The 25432-nt window shown below is 47.4% G+C and overlaps 2 protein-coding genes across 2 annotated transcripts; one reads left to right on the top strand and one right to left on the bottom strand.

The window, feature by feature from the left end:
- Positions 1 to 343: 343 nt before the first annotated feature.
- WFIKKN1 (WAP, follistatin/kazal, immunoglobulin, kunitz and netrin domain containing 1) lies at positions 344 to 10024 on the top strand. Its single transcript, XM_081888178.1, has 2 exons — positions 344 to 838; positions 8123 to 10024. The coding sequence occupies exons 1-2, from the start codon at positions 590 to 592 to the stop codon at positions 9614 to 9616; spliced, it is 1743 nt and encodes a 580-aa protein (XP_081744304.1). The 5' UTR covers positions 344 to 589; the 3' UTR covers positions 9617 to 10024.
- A 1007-nt stretch (positions 10025 to 11031) lies between these two features.
- Positions 11032 to 23555, bottom strand: METTL26 (methyltransferase like 26). Its single transcript, XM_081888179.1, has 6 exons — positions 23107 to 23555; positions 20339 to 20501; positions 16828 to 16887; positions 15619 to 15686; positions 14606 to 14684; positions 11032 to 12807 (listed from the first exon to the last, which is right to left on the bottom strand). Exons 1-6 carry the CDS (start codon positions 23310 to 23312, stop codon positions 12760 to 12762), a joined length of 624 nt encoding a protein of 207 aa, XP_081744305.1. The 5' UTR covers positions 23313 to 23555; the 3' UTR covers positions 11032 to 12759.
- Positions 23556 to 25432: the final 1877 nt, after the last annotated feature.

Here is a 25432-nt window from a genome sequence, read left to right as displayed (position 1 = left end):
CTTAGCCTCTGGCCTGCTAGCTCCAAAAGATCCAGCACTTTGCCATTTGCCCCTGGGCCTGGATTTTATTATTTTTATTTTAAAAAAAGAAACTGGAAGAGAAGGCATTGAGTGAAGAGAAGAGGAGCAGGAGGGTGAACCCCACAACTGGATGAAGTTTGAGGGAAGAGACTGGGAGCCCCATTTGCTGGTGAAACATGGACCTTTCCCTCTCGACGGCTGCGCTTTAAGTGATGCTGCTTTTTGGAAGGCCTCGTGTCTGGCTGCTGGTGGCAGAAGGCAGAATGGACACTGGCGCGTCCAGGACAGGCGATAAAATGAGGAGTGTGTGAGCCGAGGGGAGGGAAAAAGAAGAGCTTTCTTTGGTTTCTTGTTATTTCCCCCTCCTCCTCCCTTCCCTTCACCTTCCTCTCCCCACTCTCTTTCTCTCCCCCCCCCCACCCGCAGCCTCCTTGCAAATGTGATTGTTTTGTCTATCACACAAGGCAAAAGTGGAAGACTCTCCCTGGGTTTTGGGGGTGGGGGAAACACACACAAAAAAAGGAAGGAGGCGCAGCAGTGGCTGGCAGGAGCTTGGTGGCGCGGCTGGATGCCTTTTTGGACTTTCCTCGGGAAGGGCTCGAAGCGAGAGGGCGGCCAGCGACGGCTCGGAGGGGAGCAGCACCTTCGCGACCCCATGCTGCCTTCACTCATCCTGTCTCTGCTGTCTCTCCTGGCAGAAGGGGCCAGCCTGCAGCCAATCAGGATGAGCCACCTGGGGGTGTGCCCCAACCAGCTGAACCCCAACCTGTGGGTGGATGCGCAGAGCACCTGCGAGAGGGAGTGCCAGGCCGATCAGGTGAGTCGGGGACGCTGTAGGTGAGCTGTCTCGCCCGCCCGCTTTGCGAGAGCTTCGGCGCGCAGTTCCGGGCCTAGCCAGCAGGGGGTGGTGCTGTGCTCCCCTCGGGTGAAATGCCCTTCTATGGCAAAAGAGTAATAGCTCAGCCCGGGAGGTCGCATCGCTCAAGGGTTTGTCACCGAGGGAGGCTTAGGAAGGTGCCTCATTTGAAAAGCGCAGGAGTGGCTCCCCTGCGTTCGGGATCTCTCGGGATTCAACCTGGGACCACCTGCATGTAAAGCAGATGCTCTGCCCTTGAGCCACAGCTCTTCCCTGGTTTGTAGGCAGAAGGTCTGAGGATCAGCCCCTGGCGTTTCCAGTTAAAACAGTCCCCGATAGGCATCGTTCATTCCCAACTCTGCTGAGACCACTGCCAGTCAGAGTGGACAGTGCTGTCCTAGACAGACCAATGATCTGGCACAGCATCAGGCAGCTTTATGTGCTCAATAAACTTTATGGTGCAGCTGAGAATCTGGCTTCCCTCGAGTTTTTTCGTTTTTGTTTTTTAAGACCTTCTGTTAAGAGGTCTGGAAAGAACCCTTATCTGAGACACAGGAGGATCTTGATAGACCCAGTGGTCTGACCCAGAATTCAGCAGCTTCCTATGTTCCTTCTCTCTGCCAGCAAGGGCAAAGCGACGGTGCCTGCATTTACTCAGCACTCTGTACATGCTCAAAGGATCTATTTTATTTGCTTCTCTGGGTGCTTCAGAGATACTGCAGATTGTTAGGCTAATAAGCCTACACCATTTTAGGATTATTTTTCCATTTCTTTTCAGAAGCTACACACCTACCCTCTTTTGCATAAAACTCAAAACATCAATGTGCCTGTGTATAAAAGTTGCAGCTGTAATCAATTCTCCCTCCATTTGTTTTGGGTTTGTGTGTGTGTGTGTTTTGCGCACCTTCTCTCATGCACAATTCCCAGATGCAGGATGTCCTTTAGTCTAGATGGGTCACAGAAATAGGGGAGTCCAATCAAGACATTGGGGCATGTAGTACCCCCTCTTCACCTAACGATATGTTGTGCCCGTGGAGCAGTACAGGGGAACTGACTCCTGAAGTGGTGACAGGTGTTTGGGTGCCAGTAAGGATGGCAGAATGGGAGAGAGAAACAGTTCTGACCCATGGGGCACAATCAACCACAGAACTCTTGTGTGCAATGAAACTCGCAGGAGCTTTGGATGAGCGCAAATGATATTTGCATAAGAGAACTCCCCGGTGCTAATCTGTCATGGCTCAGTGACAGGGCACATATTTGCACACCAAAGAACTCTGGTTCACTTCTCCAACATCTTCAAGTTGGGCTGGGAAATTATCCTGTATGGGAGCCGGTTTTAGACAAAGCTGAGCTAGATGGATCAATGGTCTGAGTAAGGCAGCTTTTGGTGTACCTCTGAGAAGGAGATAATATCTCGGGTCATCCTTGAGCAAATGCTGCATTTCCAAGGGGGTGGGCAGTGGAGGAGCCAACGCTCGTGAATGTGTGCATGAATACATTCCAGTTTGGGAAACTGTAACATTTTACTCAGCCTTAGGACTAAGCCGAAAGGCTGGTTCACATTGTCCCTTTTTCTCCTCCATGTGAACAGCCAGGGTCATGGGAACTTCTGCACCTTATCTGTAGGCAGCCTGCAGTGTGCGTGGGTGCCTGCGGGCATGATAGTAGGTATATGCATAGCTCAGAATGAGCCAGGCGGCTGAAGGAGAAAAGGATGTTGCTTTGTAAACCACACAGTCCAAGGGCAGTATCAAACGGTACTCCATCAAGTGTGGAAGTTGCTACACTGTGCCTCATTCCCACACTCCTGAGACATGTGGAAGAAGCCAACACTGTGGCTCTTTCTCACACTTGCATTGCCCCAGGACAGGTGGCGCTGGCATGGCAAGTAGACATATCACTGGTGTTGTTAGTACAGCACAGGTGGGCATAGTGCCAGTGCCCCTTGGGACTGGTGGGGTGGAGAGCAGAGAGGCAAATGGTAGGTGGAGCACGAGCCAATGACAGGCAGTGCCAAATAATTCTCTCATGCACCCCACCCCACCCTCTCCTCTCCTCTGCTGAGTTTTACAAGGGCAATACTGAAACTCAGGAAGCTGATAGGCAGTACAACCCCCTAGATAAGAGGAACAGTGGGAAAGAGGCGACTGAGAGGAGATATGATAGCCATCTTCCAATATCTTAAGGGCTGTCACATGGAGGATGGAGCAAGCCTGTTTTGTCCTGCTCTGGAGGGACATGAACAAATGGCTTCAGGTTACAAGGAAGGAGATTCCGACTAAACATCAAGAAGAACTTTCTGACAGTAAGAGCCGTTTGATAGTGGAGTGGACTCTCCTTCCTCTGAGGTTTTTAAGCGGAAGTTAGATGGCCCTTTGTCATGGATGCTTTTGTTGAGATTCTTGCATTGCAGGGGGCTGGACTAGATGACCCTCGGGGTCCCTTCCAGCTCTACAATTATCTGATTCAAAGAAGGCAGGCAAGTTGGGTGGGCAGACATAGGTTGGTGAGGCCGTTCCCTGTTCTCCCTAATGGAGCTGTGCCCATTCATGAGAATGGTGCAGTCGCCACTGACAGATGGGAATGGTAATTGCTGCTGAGGGAATGGAAGCCCCTACATCACTTCCATGGGGAGAATTCCATGCATCGTCATCGTTTTCATTATTACATTTGAAACCATTAAGGAGCTCAAGGCAGCACACATGCTTTCTTGCTCCTCCCCTCCCCCCTTTATCCTCACAACAATCCTGTGAGGGAGGCTAGACAGAGAGAGAGAGAGACACTCAAGGGTCACCCAGTCAGCTGAGTGTGGATTTAAACCTGCATCTCCCCACTCCTAATATGACACAGTATAAACCATCACATAGGAAACAACACACAATATGTTTCCATGTGGGAAAGTCTTTCTTGTGTGAAGCGGTCCTTCCTTCCTTGGGAGGTGCAAGCGGTTGCTAGGAAACCAGAATAGGGTCCTCCCTGACTCTGGCTTTAACACCCACCCTCAAATACTTGGTTAAGCCCCATCCTCTGCTTTTGCCATCCATCTCTCTTATCAGTCCCCCGCATAACTGGAAATTTATATATTTGCATATGTGATGGCAACTGGAGGAGGAGAAAGAGAGGACAGAGGATGTGAGCGGAGGTGGGGACCTTCTTCCCAAACTTTGGACCTCCTGGGAAACTCGGCAAACCTGCTGTACCTGGAACTGGGTGTGGAGAGTACAGTTGAATGGGACACAGAGAAGGTGCCATCCACCTGCCTACAGAAAGCAAGTCTAGAGTGAGAGACTAGGGTGATGTCTGCTGTATCCAGGAACTCTACTCCCTGTAATACATTTGTGGATGATCCGAGAGTTTGTTTGGACCCTGGGTGAGAATCTGGAGGCTGAGAGGGAGGGCGTGTCAGAAGGAAAATGAACTGATTTTTAAAATGTATTAGTAACTTTCTATTAATTTTTATATGCAGCTGTTTATTTTTGTAATATTTTGATTAAGTTGTCTGTTGTGGCTTCAGTTTTCTATAAACCGCTTAGAATTATTTTTTAACATATTAAGCGGTATAGAAATCAGTCAATCAGCTTTGTCAAATTGTGGCTGTGCTACCTCATTTTTGTCTGGGAAGTGAGTTGAAAAATTCTTTCCAATTAACCCCTCCCTTCCTCTCATTCCCTTGTGTGAGAGACCGTCCAAAAACATCTTTTTTGCTCAAAGTGGTAAACTGGTCCCCCCATCCCCACCCTAGTCAGGGTCAATTTCAGTCAAGCAACTTCTTACGTGATAAGGAAGCAGCAATGCCACCCCTCCCCTCCGCCCCCGGTGAGAGCACAAGTACCTCAGAGGTAAAATTGTACCTCATAGCTTAGAGCATGGTTGGGGCTTGTGGTCCTCCAAACATTGTTGAACAACGCCTCCCATCAGCCCAGCACGACCAACGTGGCCAATGGTCTGGGATGATAGGAGATGGATTCTGACAACACCTGGAGGGCCACAGGTTCCCCAGGCCAAAGCCATATCTAGAGGAGCACAAATGGTTCAGTTGCACTAGGTGCAGAGCTTCTGGGACAGGTGCCGCAACTATGAAATGCAACAGGAGGCAAAGGGGCAGATTTTGGCGTTGCACAAGGCACCACTGAAATTTGAGATTCCAAGGTCCTCCACTGCCCAGGCCTGGTTAAGGGAACTGAAGGGTCAATGGAGCCAGAGCCAACTGAATTAAACTGCAAGCAGAGCCACTAATTCTGGTTTAGTCCCCCTCTTCCTCCTCCTCCCTGTTGAGTTCTACAGTGACAACACTGAGACTCAGGAAGGAAGAGGAAGATGACAGGCAGGACAGCTCCCAGGACTGGTTGCAATAAGAATGCAGGCAGGTGGCTTCAGGCAAGCTCAGATTGATGTGCCACATTCACCCTTATGGACCAGCCTGCACTGTAGATGTGTGTATTAGAGGCAGGTTGCTTGACAGCGGCATTTATAGGAAGACTTTGGGATGCTGCTTCTGCTAGGTCACAACCATAGCTGTCAACGTTTCCCTTTTTTTAAGGGAAATTCCCTTATTCTGAATAGGATTCCACACAAGAAAAGGGAAAAGTTGACAGCTATGGTCACAACCCAGAGGAGGCCCGTAGGCCCCATCTGCACTATGTGCTTAAATCACTATCACTGATTTTTAAATATGACTTTTAAACAGTCATGGCTGTTTAAGGTGGTTATGCTGCTGCTGTAATTGCACCGAGGAGATGGGGCCTTACACAGGCTGCTATGTATTTAGACACAGGGGCAGAGCACAGGTGAAGCGGCCTACTACCGGGGTGTCCATTTTGTTCTCCCTCACACGAGTTGATTCACGAGGTTAAAAAAAGAAAAAGGCCCTTTCCGCAAAAGCTGGGAGTTCGCCAGGAGATGCTTCTCCTGCCTGAGCCCCTCCTGAGCTCTCTCTGCCTCCCTTTTTTGCTTCAATGGGATGCCAGAGGGAGGTGCTGACAGCCCTAGACAGGCCATGCTGCTTCATCCAGAGATGGGTGGCATTCTCTGGACCACAGACTTCCCTCCCTTCAAGCCAAATAATTCATCCCTGAACCTGCTCTAGTTCTCACTGAGGTGTTAAAAGGTAGTTGGGGGAAAACCGAAGGGGCCTCCATATTTGAATTTTTAAAATCCCCCTTGTGTGCGGAGGATTACTCCATCTAGGCCCTTTCCTTCCTTGCTTGTTTCAAGGAGTTTGTGGTTTAGGCCGCAATCCTAAAGCAAGATGAATGTCAGCTGAGGGGCCAATAGATGCTGCTAAACTGCTGCTCTGCCAACAGAGGGAGGCTCCCACGCAGAAAGGCACTTAACATCACTGGCACACCTACAGAAAACCCTCAGAAGCTGCCTTATACCGAATCAGGCCCATTGGTCCATTTAGCTCGGTAATTTCTACACTGGCTGGCAGTGGCTCTTCAGCCTTTCAGGAAAGGATCTCCCCCAGCAGCACTTGGGAGAGGCCAGAATTTGAACCTGGGAGCTTCCGCACGCAAAGCAGATTTAGAGCTATGACTGAGCTACTATGGTCTTCCCGCAAAAGCAAAATAAGCAGCCTTATATTGAATCCATCCAGCTCAGTTCTGTTGACACTGACTGGCAGCCGCTCTCCAGGGGTTCCAGGCAGGGGACATTCCCAGTCCTAACCTGGAGGTGCTGGGTATCGAACCTGGGACCTTTGACATGGGTTGATGTATCCGTGGTAGTGCGTATAGGTGTGGAAACAGGGCACTTTGGGGGCAAATGAGAATCAGCAAGACCTCTTTGTTGACCTTCATGCTCCCACAAAGGGGCCCTCGAGTATGTCAGTCCTGCAGCTGATGTAACTAATTTACCACAACTTGTATGGGAGAAGCGGAATGTGGGGGTTAAGAAAAATCATGGCCACAATTTAGAGAAGAAAAGGCACCGCAACACCACTCTGGCTGCAGTGAGCCAGCAAGGTTTTGAAAACCACCACAGAAGTGTCCCCTCAGCACCAGCATAGAATTAATTTATTTGCCCAGGTTTCTCCTGACCCATGAAATTGGGCCCTGGTTTATGTGTATGAAGCCCCTGAATCTGTTTTATTTGCTGTTTATGTTTGTTTTATTGATTTTAAGCTGTACAGTACATTAATTGTTGTTTTTTGTTAGGCTGTTTTAATGGGAGCTGATTTCATTTTGCACTTAGTGTGCACTCACTGCTTACACACACACACACACACACACACATATATATATATAGTGGTTTAGAATAAAGGCTTCCAGAATAAAAGTAAGATACAAAACCACACATAACTGATTAATAAGAAGCCAGCCAAACCACCACCCAGCCCCCAAATACAAAAATCCAGCTAAAACTCACCAGCTGTCCAATAAAACAACAGGATTACTCTGCCAAATAGTAGCAGGGTTTTTTGTTGTTAAACTTCTGGTTGTGAACTATTTTTTAATGTCATTTAATTGTTATAGGAGACGCCATTTCTTGCATATTTTGTTATTTCCGTGGAGTGGGAACTGCCTTGAGAATGGCTGCAGTTCCATAATAGAGCATCTGCTTTGCATGCAGGAGGTCTCAAATCCCTGGCAGGGCTGGGATAGTTCCTTGTCTGAAATCCTTGTCTGAACTAGTTGGGCCTTAAGTTGGACTCCAGTATAAGTTGGACTCCTATATGCATATTTATTTATTTATTTATTTATTTATTTATTTATTGAATTTGATTTCATACCCCACCTTCCTCCCTAAGGAGCCCTGGGTGGCAAACAGTTACACAACTTAAAAACAAAGGAGAAACATTCTTAAAATGTTAAAACTTACAATTGAAAACATTCTAAAAGCAATAGCAGTTAAAAGCATACTTCCATCTAGCTATCATATAATTGTAAAGTTGGGAGGGATCACAAGGATCTAGTCCAACCACCTGCAATGCAGGAATCTTTTGCCCAACGTGGGGCTCAAACCCAAGACCCTGAGATTAGAGTCTCATGCTCTGCCAACTTAGCTATTTTATCTCAGGATTACCAGAAACAGTATTCTTCAACTACCAGATATGTTTGTGTGAACAGGTGTGTTTTAAAATTCTTCCCAAAAGTTAATGGGTGGAGACAGGCTCACCTCACAACAGAGGGCATTCCACAACTGGGGAACCATCACCCAAAAGGCCCTGTCACACCTAGTTTGATGGGAAAAAACGATGCCGATTCACTCAAATCTAAAAGTTCTGCTCCTCCTCCTCCTCTGCAGGACTGCGAAGGCTTTGAGAAATGCTGCACCAACGTCTGTGGCCTGCGGAGCTGCGTGGCAGCCCGCTATGCGGACGGAAGCCTCTCCTCGCTGGAGCTGGTGCAAGAGGCCACATGCGAGAGCTTTGTGTGCACGCAACAGGGCTCGGACTGTGACATCTGGGATGGGCAGCCCGTCTGCAAGTGCAAGGACAGGTGCGAGAAGGAACCCAACTTCACCTGCGCCTCCGACGGACTCACCTACTACAACAAGTGCTACATGGACGCCGAGGCCTGCATCCGGGGCATCAGCCTGGCTGTGGTGCCATGCAAATACATTTTCACCTGGCCCAACACCAGCCCGGTGCCGATGGAGACCACGGCTCACCCGACGCCCGGCGCAGGCACTGAGCTGCCCATACCGCCGGCCCTCTACAACAACCCTTTCCATCAGTTGGTCTACGTGGGGGGCACGGTCAGCTTTCACTGCGATGTGAGTGGGCGGCCGCGCCCCGACATCACGTGGGAGAAGCAGAGCGACCACCAGGAAAACTTCATCATGCGGCCCGACCAGATGTATGGCAACGTGGTTGTGACCAACATCGGCCAGCTGGTCATCTACAACGCCCAGCCGGAGGATGCCGGGATCTACACTTGCACGGCCAGGAACTCCGCCGGCCTCCTGCGGGCAGACTTCCCGCTGTCTGTTGTCAAGAGAGAGTACTCCAGAGGGGAGCCGAAGGCATCCAGCCCTCCTCAGCTCCCGCCCGGCGAGTGCCTAAAGGAGCCCGACAAGCAGGAATGCGAGGCCTACCAAGTCCGCTGGCATTTTGACTCCAAGAGAGGCTTGTGCACCACTTTCCGCTATGGCGGTTGTGGGGCTAACCAGAACCACTTCGATACCTACGAAGAGTGCCAATTGGCCTGTGTCAATAACGCCGTCAACCTCTGCACTCTGCCCATCGTGCAGGGCCCCTGTAAGAACTGGGAGCCCCGCTGGGCCTACAACCACCTGATGAAGCAGTGCCACTCCTTCATCTACGGCGGCTGTGAGGGCAATGAGAACAACTTTGATGGCAAGGAGAGCTGCGAGGACGTCTGCCCATTCCCCAAGACGCTGCAGTGCAAAGCCTGCCGCCTGAAGAGCAAGATGGTGCCCAGCCTCTGCCGCAGCGACTTCGCCATCGTGGGACGGCTGATGGAGATCATCGAGGACCAGGATTCTGGCATTGCCCGCTTTGCCCTGGATGACATCCTCAAGGACGAGAAGATGGGCCTCAAATTCTTCAACATCAAGTACCTGGAGGTGACCTTGACAGATATGGACTGGAACTGCCCCTGCCCCAACATGACCACCGAGGACGGGCCCCTCATCATCATGGGCGAGGTGCAGGAAGGCATGGCGGTCCTCGACCCCAACAGCTACGTCCGGGCCGCTAATGATAAGCGGGTCAAGAAGATCCACGAACTGCTGGAGAAGAAGACGTGCGAACTTCTCAACCGGTTTCAGGACTAGCACGGGCGGCAGTGACAGCTGCTGCTTGTCTGTGGCAGAGAAGGGAAGGCAGACGAAGGCTGATGTCCCTTTCCCCAAGAGACTCTGCTCTCCTTTTCTTGTGCTGTGCTGCAGCTATGCAAGGACTGGGTTGGAGACTGGCAGGACAAATCTGGCGCTCCTGGAAAGCCCATGAAGCCTCCAAGTGGGTCCAGAGTGCAGAGGGGCGAATCCTTATTCCATGCCACCTCCACGGACCTGCCTCTCATTTTTAGATGTTTTCAGTTATTATCATTACTGTTTCAATGAGCTCCATTATTGCTTGTAACTACCTATTGTCTGTTTTTGTGTGTGAGAGAGAGCTGTAATTTATCTGCGCCTGTGACATCCCTCCAGCCCAGCCTATGTGGAATTAATAATAATAATAACAACGAAAAGGAAATCCTGTGTTCCTTATACACTGGAGGTTGTTCTCTACCAGCCCCTTTCTTTCCTGTTGTAAATGCAAATTCTGCTTTTAGCCCAGCATTACTAGCTAAAAAGGTCATGAGGACTAGCCTCCCATCAAATCATGGCAAAGGGGAGAGGGAGAAACAGGCTTACTGTAGCCGCATGCGGGTGGGGAGCAGAGTTTGCAACATGTGACAGGGACCTTCCTAAGGAAGGAAGAACAATTGCTAAGGGAGAAACAGAAAATGACAACCACCTGTCCCAAATGTGGCTTTGGCATTGATTTGCAGTGCTCATGTGGCTATTCCACTTTGGGACTTGTTCTTAAGGCAGGGATGGGGAAATTGCCCTCCACATGGCCAGGGATGGTGGATGTTGTAGTTCAGCAGCATCAAAGGACTGAAGGATCCCCAGCCTGTCTTAAAGCAATATTGTGGGCCTACAGCAGCGCTAGCCAAAGCAGAATTGCCTCCCAGTCACAAGCAATCCTATGCAGAGCCACACTTATTTGGATAATCAGTTTGGGGTTATTTTGCTGTGTGCAGCAATGGACGGAAAAACAACCACTTAAAGTCTGCACAAACCCTTTCTGGTTCTACTGTGGGAGAGAAAATGCTTCTGATGACTGCCTGATGCTGGAAGCTCAAGAGCGGAGAGTGCTCTTGCTCTCAGGTCCTGTTTGAGTCTCCCTGCCTGGGCAACTGTCAGAACAGGATACTGGACTAGGTGGGTCCAGTAGGTGATCCAGTAGGCTCTTATATTCAGAGATGGATTCTGGATCAAATTTTATCTTCTCAGGTTACATATTGCAAGGTTTACTCCTTTGTTATGTAAGCTGCTCTGAACATTATTATAACAGAAAAGTGGGGGTACAAATATTTAATCTAAACTTTGGCTTTGCTTGTCATCAACCTATACTACGTAGGAGAGTAAAGCTCTGGTACTTCAATCGAGTACAGTAAATGAATACATTTCTCACAAAGCAATACCCAAGCAATATATTTATTTGCACTCAAATGCAGCAGAGTCCACACAGTATTACATCCACACAGATCTCCCTGGCAAAGTTCTTCCTCCTTGCTATTCCCGCAAGCTCAGCCCTTAGCTATACATTGTTGCTGCTCTAGTGGCTGATCACCACTAGAGGGAGCTATTACTTCATACATATTTTTTTTAAAGATGTGCTGGAGTGATTTGCTACCTCTTTTGAGGAACACTTGGGACAGGCAAAGAGGGGGGAAATTACTCAGCTGAAGACATGTTAAAGCTGCTAGACTGTAAGCTAACCTACAGGTGCAGGTGGGTATGATGTTATTGGGGTGGTAGCGTTTCAGAATACAGGTGTGGAATGACATGATTGAATACCCAGTATTTTAACAACTTTGTTAAAACTCTCTTGAATTCAGAAAACGAAACTCTTGGGGGGAAAGGCTAGCATAGTGCCATTTCCCTTCACATCCTAGTTTTCCCTGGGTAGGGAGATTTTGAATGGGGGGGGGGATTCAATTGTGCAACCCACACCTGCAGTCCCAAATGGTACAGACCCAGCAATCTCATAACATGCCATTTATCTGGATGTGTCTGGTGTTGTATTGTCAGAATTCATGTGGTGTAAAATCCTAATCATGAGTGCAGAGGAGGAATCTGCAGGACTACATATCGCCAAAAAAAATAATAACAAAGTCTCCCCCACAGCCACCCTTTCATAAGCAGAGTAATGAGGCTGATGAGATTTTGCCCAGGGAGATGGCTAACCTGTGGCCCTCCAGATGACGCTGGGGCTGATGGGAGTTGGAGTCCAACAACCACTGAAGGGCCAAAGAGTTCCCATTCTCCTTTACTGGGTGGGTTGTTGGCACATTGTGGCATTGACTTTTGCTCTAAGGAGCATGGGAAGAAAAGGAACACAGCAGAATTTGGAGGGCGGGGTGGGAAGGGGGAGGAAAGGAAAATAGTCCCAGCCTCTTCCAATAGGAGGACTGTAAAGAGTACTAGTCATCAAATCCATCTAGCTCTGCACGATAGCCTCCAGTTACTTGGCGAAGTGTCATTCTGAGCTTTCCTTTCTCCCATATTATGTAATATTTTCTACTCTGAAATCCCCTCTTAACCCAAAAGTCACAGCTACAGGGTCAAAAGACATTGAGGTCTCCATCAAAGAAGGCCTGAAAACAAAGCCTTCACTGAAGCAGGCGAAAGGTAATAACCATGCACAAGAGACAAAGGTGGTTTGAGATGGGTACATGGATGCCCATGTCTAACCCACAATGTCGAAACCAGCAGCAAATACCAAAATCAAAGCATGAATGGGCTAGCTGGGGGACCGGCAGGCCCTCCAGATGTGCTTGGGCTCACAGTTCCCTCCATCCCTGCCTCCTCCCCGGCCGTGCTGCCTGGGGGCCAATGGGAACTGGGAGTCCAAGCACATCTGGGATGACTGCAGCTCCTCCATCCCTGTGCCAGCTCAACACTGGCCAGAAACATTTGGGCAAAGCTCCATTCTCTGTAAAGGCTTTTCTCTCCTGATGCAGATCTTCATACAGGACATCATTCCCATCTCACCAAGAGCTATTTTCACCCAGGAGCTGAAGAAGCTACTAGAAACCTGGTGGGCTTGAGCACGACAGACACAGAGCAAATTTGGCGACGGCAGACGACACTTTGACCGTCCTTGGTGGTCCCTTCTCCTTGGCAGAGAAAGTGGGTGGGCTGGCTTAGTGTTTGCGGAAAACAAGACACTTGTTGTTTGCAGGCATGTCGACCTGGAAGCAGAAAATCCTGAGGTTACTTGAGATACTTGGCAGCCACATTATACGGACGCAGGCACACAGTTCAACCAAAGACACCATTAGGCCTCTTCAGGTGTCTCCCCCTCCAAGCCAGATTCTCCTTGCAGGGGGTGGGGAGAGTGAGGGGCACGTTTCCTAGACCCTCTTCTTCCCTTGTACGACTTTCTCCTCTCCTGCAACTCTCCACATGTTGGGGGCTGAACTTCTGCACCGGCAAACCTGCCCTGCTCCTGTAGACAATGACAATAATTCGGTGGTAGGGCATCTACCTGGCATGCAGAAGGTCCCACACTCAATCCCTAGCATCTCTGGGCATCCCTGGCACAGAACCCTTTCTGACATTCTGGAGAACCAGTCAAGTGCAGGCAATATAGAACTGGGTGTACTAATGGTCTGACTCAATATAAGGCAGTTCCTTAGGCTCTCCATGCAACTCAGAACCCTGGAGGGTCAGGAACCTAAATTGCTTGGAGAGCCCAGCATGTGTGGGGAACCTCTGGAAGAGGCTGTTGTAGGGTGGTGGAACCGGTGCAGTGATACTGGGTGCCACACTGCAGGGGCGCCAGAACAATGCTGAAGAATGGAATGTGGGGACATCAAATTTTAGTGCTGCACTGGAATTTAAGAGCCCAAAGTCTGCAACCCCCTTTAGCCATCCAGCTGTTGAAGAACTATACAACTCCCACTGCCCCTGGTCATTGGCCATGCTTGCTGGGGCTGATGGGAGTTGTAGTCCAGTAACATCTGGAGGGCCAAAGGTTCCTCACACCTGACCCACAAGAATGTCTACTACACTGCTTCAGAACATTACAAGATGAGCCCTGCTGGATCCGACCAAAGGCCCATCCAGCCCTGCATTCTCACCATGACGAACCAGAAGACTGCCAGGAGAACCTCAGCTACACACTCCCTCCAGCTGCTGTTCCCAGCAACTGATTCCCAGTGGAGGGAGAACACAGCCATGGTGTTTTCATAGTGAAGGCACTCGCCAAGAGACAAATTTGCTCCTCCCAAAACTATTTGCAACACATATTTTCCCCTCCCTCACCCACAGACATCCTGCTGCCATTCGCGGGGCTGGGCTACTCCACACCTGGCCAACAACACTTCAGTGGTGGGAGAAACCAGCTGGGGAACCCCAAAGGAACTCCCAGGGGAAGAAGGCTCAGAGCCAAGGGGTTGGTGGTGGGATGACAAAGAGTAGTCAGAGGCAGAAGAAGGAGCAAACTGGGAGGAGGTGTCGGAAGATGAAGGGGCAACAGGGTTTGGTGAGCAGGAAGAGGCTGTGGCAGAGAGCAGTCCAGAAGAGGAGACTGGAGAGGAGAGGGGCCAAGAAGCAGAGATGAGTCAGGCTGGTGAAGAAGTCAGGGTGTCACCCGCTCCTGCTGTGACCAGATCCCCTCCCCACTGGTCTCCCAGAACCAGAATAGGGAGGAGCTTGGGAAGGACCCTGGGGAGGAGGAGATTTAGAGAGCTGTGGAAGGCAGGGACCTTCAGTTATCGCAACTGCCTCATTAGGGCAAGATCTATTGGGAAGAGTTGCTGTGATTATTACTCCTAGCCTCCTAAGGAGAACTTGCTTCCTTGAATAAAGAGTCAACTTTACTAATGCCGTGTGACTTATGCTCCTGACACCCATCCCTGACAGGTGCCCATCTTCCCAGATCCTTGAGCCACGCTAGCCGGAGCTAATAGGAGCCAAACAACAGTTGTGGGGCAGCACACTCCCCCTTCCCCAAAACCTATTCTTTAGGTTCCTATGACCACCTACCATCCTCTCCAACCACATCCTATTGATCTCAGCAAGCTGCTGCAGCAAAGCGGTGTCCCGAAGGCCCCAGGCTGGGTTTCTGTGGTTGGGAGTGGGGGGGGGGGGAGAAGAGAGAGAATGAAGTTAATCACTGCATTCAAGAGGTCCTTCCATACAGAAAGCAACACTGCTGCCTCCACATGAGGGTTTCCTATCCACACATGTCAGAAACCTGCTTGAGGTGATGCCTACAATGGCTTAACAATCACTCCCTCTTCCCAGGGAACTCTGGGAATTGTAGCTCTGCGTGTGTGGCTAACGATGGCCTGAATTGGGCCATGTCTGTGCTTTATATTCCAAGCAGTGTTATACTGCTTTAGCAGTCATGACTTCCCCAAGTGTGGCCAGGAGACCCCGACTTCCCTCACAGAGCTACAGAGTCAAGAGTGGTGTAACTGTCAATCCCTCTTCCCAGGGAACTCTGGGAACTGTAGTTCTGTGAGGGGAATGGGGACCTCCTAACAATACTCAATGAACTACAATCTTGAGGATGCTTAGAGGTAAGTCATGACTGTTTAAAGTGGTATAAGAGTGCTTTGAATGGATGGTGCAGATGTCAACCAAGTAAAACTCAGGAGTAGAGCCACACTACTCTTCCTTATTTTATATACTGTTCAATCAAAAATAAATAAATCTCTAAGCCATTTGCATAAAATGGTATAAAATAAACATTTAAAAATAGCAAAGATAACCCCAAAACATAAATAAAACCATCCAAATATACATAAAAAACCAACAGATCTTTGAGTCTGATAAAATGACATATCAGCAGGCAGGGAGTTCCTAATGGTACCTACTGCCATGCTGAAAGTGAAGATTCCTTGCAGTTGCAGAATGAACATTATGGAGGACTTTTGAAAGTGCCTTTTCTGCAGATGGAAACAGCTGAGAGGGCACGGTAAACTAGTTCCAAAGCTGCTGAGGGCTTTATATGCTATGAGTAACTCCTTTGATTTGGCCTAGCTCCTCCTTACCTCTGCCTCAAGTAGGAATCAAAGTCCACGTTGCTCTGTGGGTAGATGCAGCCATTCACAGCATAAGGCTTGGGGTGGAATCAGGCAGGGGGAAAACACACCAAACAGTTTAAGACAAAGTGATATCAAACAATCAAATGATTTTTTTTAAGTGTTTTGTTTTTTAAAAAAAATCAAATAATGTGTGGGTTCTTTGTCCTGCCACCCCTTAACTCAGAACTGGAAAAAACTAAGAATTGAGACAGCTACGTTCCTCTTAATGAAGCTTTCAGAAGTTATGGGGGGCTTAGATTACAGAAAGCTTTAAAAAAAAAAAAAACAGCAACCAGTTACTTCAAAGTTGCCAGTGTTAGAAAATGCACCTTGGATTTTCCGCAGAGCCAAGGGTTGCCACTAGGGGGGGACATGGCATACTGTTGGCAACGAATGCGACCAACTTCCAAAAAAACCCCAAAAACCCGAGACCGAAGCAAAACATCACATGAATCTCTATACACAGAATCACTAGGCTGTTGCAAAGGATAAACCCGCAGCCCTCAAGAGGTGGTTACTTCAGCTGCCCTCATTCTTAGCCAGAGTGACCAACAGCCTAGGATGTTGGGAGTTGTGGTCCAGTTACATCTGGATTGGCACAGGTTCTGCACCACCACCAGAGGCCCAAGAACAGCAGCTATGCGTTCTGGTTACTTTAGAGCAGCCTTCCCTGAGCTGGTGCCGTCCAGATGTTTCAGCCTACAATTTATATTCCAAAACATCTGGAGGGTGCCAGATTGAGGGAAGGCTGTTCTAAGGAGACATTATCTAAAGGAGTTCAGGGTCCTTGTACCATAACGCCCAGGGTCAAAACTACATGTGGCATTAAAAGCACCTGGGCGGGGGGGGGGGGATTCAAGGGTTTTTTAAAAGAAGTAAATATAATTTTCCCCACTCCTTTTTAAGTCCTGAGAAAGATCCTTCCTCTGCTGCTACTTGCAAATGGAAGGAAATTTCCCAGTGCATTATCTGTATGTAGCCAAATTCATACAACAGAGGGAGAATTTAGCAAGCTGGGAGGAACTGCAAGTTTTGCACAACGTTTCTTGTTTTCTTTAACTGCTGCCTGGAGCTGATGGGAGTTGTGGCCCAAAATATTTAGAGGCCACCCACTTGACAAAGGCTGCTTCAGCAAAAGCAGCATCTAGATTACAAGGAACCTGACTGACAGCTTACCCCGTATGTGACCATCACTGCTTTAGGCTTTAACAGCTTTCCTGCTCCTCTGAACAAACCCTGTGGTTGGGGGCGGGGGAGGCAGGGAACAATTAAACAAAATGCAAAAGAAATAGGTTAAGAAGCTCATTTGGAAAGAGCGGATTTCATGAGAATCACAAAGCATTTACAGGATATGTATAAAAATTAGCAAGAAAGTGACAACTGATCTTTCCAGTAGGATTTTTCCTGTGTATCTAAATTCTGTTTCTTGCAGATTCCTTACGGAATAGTAAAAGAAGACAATGTAAGTTTTGCAAAATTGTGGTTGGTTTCCAGAGCAAGAGGCACCTTAGACTACCTCCTCTCCATAGATGCAGTTGGTCAACAATGGTGAGGGAAATGGACTCAAGGGTGCTTCCTCTAAGCATGTGCAGAGCGCATTTCTCTCACTGTTGCATCAGTTTATTTGTAGGAATGCACACAGGTCCCGCTTTCTGAACATTCAACGTGTGAAAATTCACTTATCCATACACAGTGAATTAGTACTCAAACCTTACTATACACACCACAGATTCAGATATCAAAACAAAACATTTCTTTTTTATTTCCTTGTTTGCCTTTTACTGATTGGCTGAGGAACAGAGGGAAGAAGGGAGGGATTGGACAAAATCAGAGAGCATTTTTTTATATTTTTTGCTTTCGGGGGTCAAAATTCTGTGGGCATGAGCACATTATAAATTTCCCCACAGGAATCAATGGAAATTATCAACTCATTATGCAAACACTCTCATAACTAAAAATCTCTAGGAAACACATTGTTTTCGATAAGCGAGACCTGCGTGTACTTCTAACCTGACAAATCACTGAAAAAGGTCTCATGGCAGTGTAATAATACATTTGTTAAACCACCATAAAATTACAAAATCATAAGATACAGGAGATATGACCAACACTGAATCAAATTAATTCTCTAAAATCACTTGGGAAAACAGAAGCATTTTCTGCAGGCAGCAAAATTGTTAGTGTTGGTCTGATTTCAAAGGGAATGGCATTCCAAAGGCCTGGTGCTGCTATACTAAAAGCCTCAGCTGGCCGTATGGTGCACCATTTGTAGGTGTATAAGCAACTGGGAGCAACACACTAGATTTCTGCTATTGGTGATGCCGGTTCCCTAAATTAGCAAACAGCCCAGGAAAGGTTGTTAGCTAGAAGTACATCCGACCAAGAACCACAAGATGGCGCTTGCGTTAGCTACACAGAGACCACTCAAATCCAAAAGCAAGGAAAGTGTAACTGCCTTCATTGCAACTCACTGATGGGAGGCTGGAGAAGGCATATCCAATCAGGGCAGCAGCAAAGACCAAGGGTTAAAGCCCTCAACTCAACCTTCTCCCAATCCAGCTCACTCCCCTCTCTTTGCAATGACTATTTGTTTCTGGAAAATCTTGAATGCCATAGCTGACCATTTGGGCTGCAAAAAGTCCAGGAGTTGGTAGGAACTCTTGGCTTGAAGATTAAGCAAAAATACAAAAACAAAAGTGGGGACTGATAGGACTAATACCCTTAACTCCACAGAACACATTCCCCGTTCCATTATTCCAATGAGCAAACTAAGGTTTGTCTCCTTCCTTCCAGTTTTTGTTTGGGCGCTTAACATGCAGCCTGCTGAAGAACCCAAACAAACCTGAAAGTTTGCTTTCCCTAACAGAACATTTGATATAAAGGGATTACTCTACTGTTATTTTGGCTTTCATCCCCTCTCAAATGGATCATTTGAGCATATTCTGAGAACTTTCAAATCGACCATCTAAATCAGGTGTAGTCAACCTTTTTATACCTACAGCCCACTAACACATATTTCTTGATGGTAAAATTTCCTTACCGCCCACCAGTGCTCAATGGAAGGAGGATTCAGCTTGTGCCATAGATCCCCCTACCGCCCACCTAGAATCCTGCAACACCCACTAGTGGGCAGTAGGGACAAGGTTGACAATCCCTGGTCTAAATGGATGTTGCTTCATTTAAAAGCAGATTGTTAAAATCTTATCTGGGGGGGGGGGGTTAAGTACCACGGTTCTTGGCGCTGTCTATGATTATATGGACAAGGCTTGGTAACATAAGTAACTAGAGAGTACAAGGTTCTGCTGCTAGCACACAGCTAAACATGCATCTACTACTACTTCTTAGTGCAACACACTTACTGACTTTAAAAGGAATTAAAAATCACTTTTTTCTTCCAGTTTAGAAGCATTTTCTGACTTAATGGCCTGTTGTTGCTTACCAGTAGAAACCAGTTAAGGAGCTACCTAGGTATGATTTGGACCTACTGCCAGGAAGCTTCTAAGATGTCAAATCAAAATACTGTATTTTTCGCTCTATAACACACACCCGACCATAACACGTACATAGTTTTTAGAGGAGGAAAATCCGTAGGCATGCCACCCGTAGGCATTCCCTCCATAACACGCACAGACATTTCCCCTTACTTTTTCGGAGGAAAAAAGTGAGTGTTATGGTGCAAAAAATACGGTAGTTAGCGTCATCTTTCCCCAACCTGCAGAATTGGATTTAGGGTTGTGCAGGCGGTTCCCCTGCACAGGGCATTGAGCCAAGGGGCCATAAAATTGAGAAGATCCATACTTAAGAAGATCCAATTGGCCCCTGCCAACCTGATACCCGCTTCCAGATGGGGCTGATGGGAGTTGGAGTTCAGCAGCATTTGGAGAGCCAGTGTTGGGCCAGGTACATGGTCCAGCAAGCATTTGGCTCAGGTGGTGCTTGGCAGTCTGATTCTGGTGGGCGGGGTCAAAGGCAATCGTGGGTGGAGTCATTAATGTAAATTTTACCTTTGTACAGCTGACTACTTTCTTCATTCACACACCCCTTTCTCTCCCTTGATCAGGCAGGCAAAAGGCATTATCCAAATTACCCTGATAGAAATGGGCAGAAAAAAGTTCCCCGTTCCCACTATGTGCACTTACCTGGGAGTAAGAGGTGAAGAAGCTCCTTTTTCCCTTCTGGCACCCTAGATGGATATTTTAGGGCCTTACCTTATTCCTGTGATTGCGTTTTAAATTTTAATAAATTGCTTTCTTTTGCCACATATAACATTACAAACTTAAAAGAGATACAGAAATGAACAATGGCTTGCCTGTTTGGTGCCATATGGTCCACAACTTTAAAAAGAAAATGATACAGAGTGGACAAATGGTTATTGCAGAGACATAAATCCAATGCTACAAATAATATTATGATTCCATGGAAGCGCAACGCAGCGGTTGTTAATAAGTCCTGGGATGCAATCAAATTCACATAAAATCATACTTTGCAAGAACTTCCTGTAGCACCACATTTCAAACTGTTTTTAGCATGGTGTTTCTGTTGTTCTAACCTGCCCTGGCACCTTAGGGTGAAGGTTGGGTAAATAAATCAGAATAATTCAGTCCCATTCAGCTCAGTGGGCTTGACTTCCCAGCAGACACAGTACAGGCTTTCACTGCCAAGCGGGCTGACAGGAGTGTGGCCTCACCTCCGTGCAGCTCATGTCCGAGATATGAATCATGTTGATGTTGACAATGAGGTCCAGAGAGTCCGGGCGCAAGCCGCCCCACGTCTCCCAGCTGCGCGATGCATCCAAGTAAATGGGTGGTTTGACATTCGGGAGGCGGTACGCCCTGATAAATTCAGAAATGCTAGAAAGAGAAGGAAGAGAGCCAGACTGCAGATGGGGCAAGGGTCAACGGTAGAGCCGGCACCAGCAGTTTGCTCTCAGTAGGGACAGGGGTGCCATCAGGGTAGGAGACTCTGGGGTACAAGTCCAGGGCCCTTCCGGGGTACAAGTCCAGGGCCATTTAAAGAGGAGGCCTTGCACCAGTCCATTAACTGCACAGTCTGAATGTGGGACCATAGGAGGCAACTTTTGGTCCACCAAGCTCAGTATTTTCTACAAACTATGGCAGCAGCTCTTTGGGGGTTTCATAAGGCCCTACCTGGAGATGCCGGGGACTGAACCTGGGGCCTTCTGCATGCAAGGCAGATAATCCTGACACTGAGCTAAAGGCCCATTCCTAAAATGGCTTCATTGCACTACCAAACCAACCAGTTGAAAGCATAAAGCAAATCTAGCCGATAAATGAAGTGCAAAGGAGGTTGGTTGTGTTACCAGCAAAGCTGCTGAAGAGTTCAGAAGAACCCTTCCAATTAATCAATTAAACCTGCGTAAATTGTGCATGGGGGGAAATGACCCACAGCTTTCCTAAAAAAAGGAAAAAGCAGCCAACGTTGCCCTTAAAGAGGGGCTTCTCACAGACAGAATGCCTCTTCCCAGATCACACTTGCCATCCACAGCTTTCATAAACACTTTTAAAATGAAAAGGGCCACTGCGAGGCTGTCTCTCCCCCCCCCCCACTAGAAAGGGGAGGCTGACCTGTCCTCATCCATTGGCCAATTAAGCAGCAGCTCCTCTCCCTATCCTGTTTCCCTTTTATAGCATGTCTTTCAGAGTGTTAGCTTAATATATGAATGTTCTTAGTGCATTTTAGGTGCCAATGGATACTTTGATTTCAGTGGAAAGAGCAAGCTGTGTGATTTTTTTTTGGGGGGGGGGGCTGTTTCTGGATCAGAACTGCAGTGGGAATGAAGTAGTAAGGCCCCTGTACCCATCAACCCATCCTACCAGGAACCCAATTCAGATTCTGTGACTATAATTTACTTTAATTAACAAAACAAAAAAGTGCCAACCACTAAAGCAATTGCTAAATACACAAGTGATGTAATATTAGTTTGGTACTAAATTCAAAGAATTATAGGCCTGGCACTAAACTATGGTCTGCGCTATCCCCTAAACTAGGGGCTGGGCTGACTTCAGCCATGCGTGGTATCCTTTCCTCCCCAGCCCCACCTGCCCCAAGGATATGTTTCAGATTTGCAAAACCAGAATGAATACTGAGATTTGCTGAAGAGTTAACGTGTAACAGAGCAGTGCTCAGTGATCCTGTGTTTAGAGGCAAAGGAGATGCTTTGCTGGACCTGGTCAAGGTCCACTTAGACCAGCCTTCGTAGCAAGAATCAGAGCAACCAACTAACCATGAAGCTGGCCAATCATTATGGACAAGCTCACTTTCAAGTACAATCTAAGGGACACTTTTTAACCGCTGCTTTACATTATTTTGCCCTCCCTCAACTGTCACCTAGAAACAGCCATTCCACCAGGCTTTTGGATTTGCTTCCATCCCTGTTGGTCATTTTGAGAACAGCAGCTTCAAAAGCTGGAGCTTGAGTTTGCTTTTTTCCTCCTCCTTCCCCACTCTTTTTTCCTTGCGTGTTATCACTTTTTTAGTATCTGTTTTTTTGTTTGTTTTGTAAAGCTGAAGGGAAAAAAGAAAGAAACCTCCAAGATGCTCTTTCAGTTTAAGACCAGTTAAAGATGCTTAGAAGAAGAAGAAAAAACAAGCAAACAAATACAATAACGCTCACTACACGGGGTTGTCTTTAAAGGAAACTCAAAAATACCATTTCATACAGAACAAAGCTGCCACGAAGCTAGAGGCCAGACTTATTATGCCAATCCTGTATCGCTTACATTGGGTGCCAGTTTGTTTCCAGGTTCAGTTTTAAGGCACCCTTAATTTAAATCCCTTTAAATAAATATTTTATACTGACCACAGCCCTAAAACCATTAATTTCCAGCATTAGTCTTACAGGCGGGCACAGGTTAATAAGACATTTATTTCTTAACTATTGTCTATAATGCAGAGAAGATTCTGTAAGTCCATTCTGCGGGGTGGGGGAGCGACAGAGAAGGGGAGAGACCGGAAAGCCATAGCGCCATCCCCTTATGGATGCAATAACTTCACCATGGTGGGTGGGGAACTGCTGATCCCTTTCCCCCTAACCAAGCCCACCTGCTGCCAATCTGCTGGTGTCATTGGGTGACGTCAGGTCATGGGCGGGGTAGTGGTGGCGGTGGGGCTCAATCCCGCCGGGCACGGCTGCTTCGCCAGTGTGTCTCCTGCACGGAACTCACTGACAGAGCAGACTCCCGCCCCCGCCAGCCAGCTGTGAAAAGTGGGTGGGAGGAGCAACACCCACCAGCCACATGGCATAGTCCGTGCATTCAATGTATATAGTGCACATGAGGCCTGAAGCGCGTCAAGAACACGTTTCAGACGAGACCTAGGATGCAGAGAGGGTCCTCCTCGTGTCCAGACTGGACCGGCGGGGAATCCCGTGCAAGTCCACTCCGACGATCCGTCCCAGGTCCGCCCCAGCAGCGAGGCTCCTACGCCTCGCCTTACCTCTCGATGCATTTCGGATCCACATCCGAGGGCTGCCAGAGCACGTTGGGCATCATTTGGGCAAAGTGGGCCGCGTGCTGCCCGGAGCCTGAAGCCACTTCCAGCACCTGGACTTGCGGCTGGCAGGGGTTCACGTAGTCCCGGAGGACCCTCAGGATAGGCTCCTTGTTCCTCTCCCCCGCCGCTGCTACGAACGCGGCACTCATCCTGCAAAAGAGCGGTGAGGGGGTCCTTGGAAGGGACTTGCCGCTTGCAGAGCAGAAGGAGAGCCGCAGGGCGCCTTGCAACAGTTTGGCTGCAGGATCCGCAAGCAGCCTGCAAGGACTTTCCTTCTCGTCCTCTAGGTCTACCTTTAAGGAGGCTCGCACCCCCGCACCCAAGGATTGCAGGCTGGGAATTTTGTCCTCAGAGCTGCTGGGAGGGAGGGAGGGAGGGAAGGAGATCGAGGAAGTTATATGAAGCCACAAAGCAAAAGACTACGATTCCCAGAATGCAGCGCGGGGGGGGGGGAACGTGGGTATTGGTTCCACTTCTGCCCCTCCTCCTGGTATAGATGGTTTTGCAAGCGGGTGCTTAGAAAGTCCGGAAACCAAGTTTCTGGAGGGAATCTTGATTTTCAAACGATAGGAAGCGTGGGCTTCTTGAATGTGTGTTTGGACTTAGCAAATAAACCATAGATTTACTCCCTAGTAAGTGTCTGCGCTGCTGTAGCTAATTCATGCCTTACTTACAGGTTCCTTTGACATTTCGGCTGCAAAAAAGAAACGGGATATTTCAAGGTGCTAGTCCGCAGGGCTCTTTATTCCTTTTTGCTGCAGTAGCCGGTGAACTGGTGTACTCCTCTGAGACATTGTTTTTAATAATAATAATAATAATAATTTATTATTTATACCCCGCCCATCTGGCTGGGCCCCCCCAGCCACTCTGGGCGGCTTCCATAGAAACCAGGAAACACTAAAATATCATACATTAAAAACTTCCCTGAACAAAAACTATTATTATTATTATTATTATTATTATTATTATTATTAAGTTTTCTTGTGTTGAAAGACATAGTCACTGTCTATACAACAACCCTGTAAGATAGGTTTGCATTATCCTTTACAAATACTCTACAGAACTAAATTGTATTGGAAAACAGGTTATTCTGGATGTAATGAATGGGGGTGAGCCCTGAATATAAATAGCTTTTCCCCGTTCGTATATACTCGAAAGTAATGCCCTTCTTCTGGGTTTAAGTGGGGGTTCTTCCCATCTAAATATGCACGTAGACTTTAAAATCATGGAGCGGATATAGACGCAAAGCAGGCGCATGACACAAAGGAGGAGAAGTGGGAAACTGTTATCACGAGTTTGCGCATGCAAATATTATATACTTATAGTGTTTGCGAAGTAAAACGAAACCAAAAATTAAAAAAATCCTGCGCCGCCCGGGAATCGAACCCGGGTCGCAAGAATGGGAATCTTGCATGATACCACTACACCAGCGGCGCGGTTAGGAAATTCTTGCTCTGGGGGTTCCTATCAAGCCGTAAGAGGGAGCCACCTATAGGTACGCAATGGTAAGTATCTTGTAATTGTCTCATTAGTTTCATGAAAAAATAACATGCTCCAGACTTTTCAGTGGTTTTTTTTATTTTATACCAAAAAAAAGGGCAAATGACAAAATGTAACTTTTTTTCTGAGTTTGCAAACATTTAAAACTTACTTTGTTAATGCCAATGTAGGTAAAGTCCATCATTATTAAACCCCATATTTTTCAGTGGGAAGGAAGGTGGATGGAAGTATAAGTTATGTCAGACTTTTTTGTTATACCCATTTTGCTGAAGGGACCATCCTGGAATGTCTTAGTATTATTATTAAATGTCTGTATCCCTTCCTTCCTCCCAAAGGAGCCCAGGGCAGCAAAACAATACAGCTTAAAATAATACATACTTTAAACAATTCAAACTCTCCTAAACTTTTAAAAACTATTATGTTGTTAGCTGTTGTGGCTAATGTCATAGGCCAGTAGTTTTCAAACTTTCTTTTTCTGGGCCACAGTTTCGGAATAAAAAATTGCTTGCATCACGCCAAATGTTTTATCGGTAAGAAATACATTAGAAAAGAAAAAGAAAAAACTAGCAGTGCTGGAGAACACAGAACACAACTATTTTATAATTTGATCATGGGGCGTCCAGAAAGTATAAAACAATGCAGCTACATAAGAAATGAATTATTCCCAAAATATAGTTGTAAACAAGCCTCTTACATATGTACCTTACAAACTAAGAGATGTGAGCTTGCTTTTTCTAGGTAACCTCATTTATATTGGGTCTGATTTGAG

This window comes from Podarcis melisellensis, assembly GCF_964234715.1.
Source record: "Podarcis melisellensis genome assembly, chromosome: 14".
NCBI classification, from domain to species: domain Eukaryota; kingdom Metazoa; phylum Chordata; class Lepidosauria; order Squamata; family Lacertidae; genus Podarcis; species Podarcis melisellensis.
The sequence above is the reverse complement of the archived record's forward strand: the minus strand, read 5'-3'. Positions and strand labels throughout refer to the sequence as shown.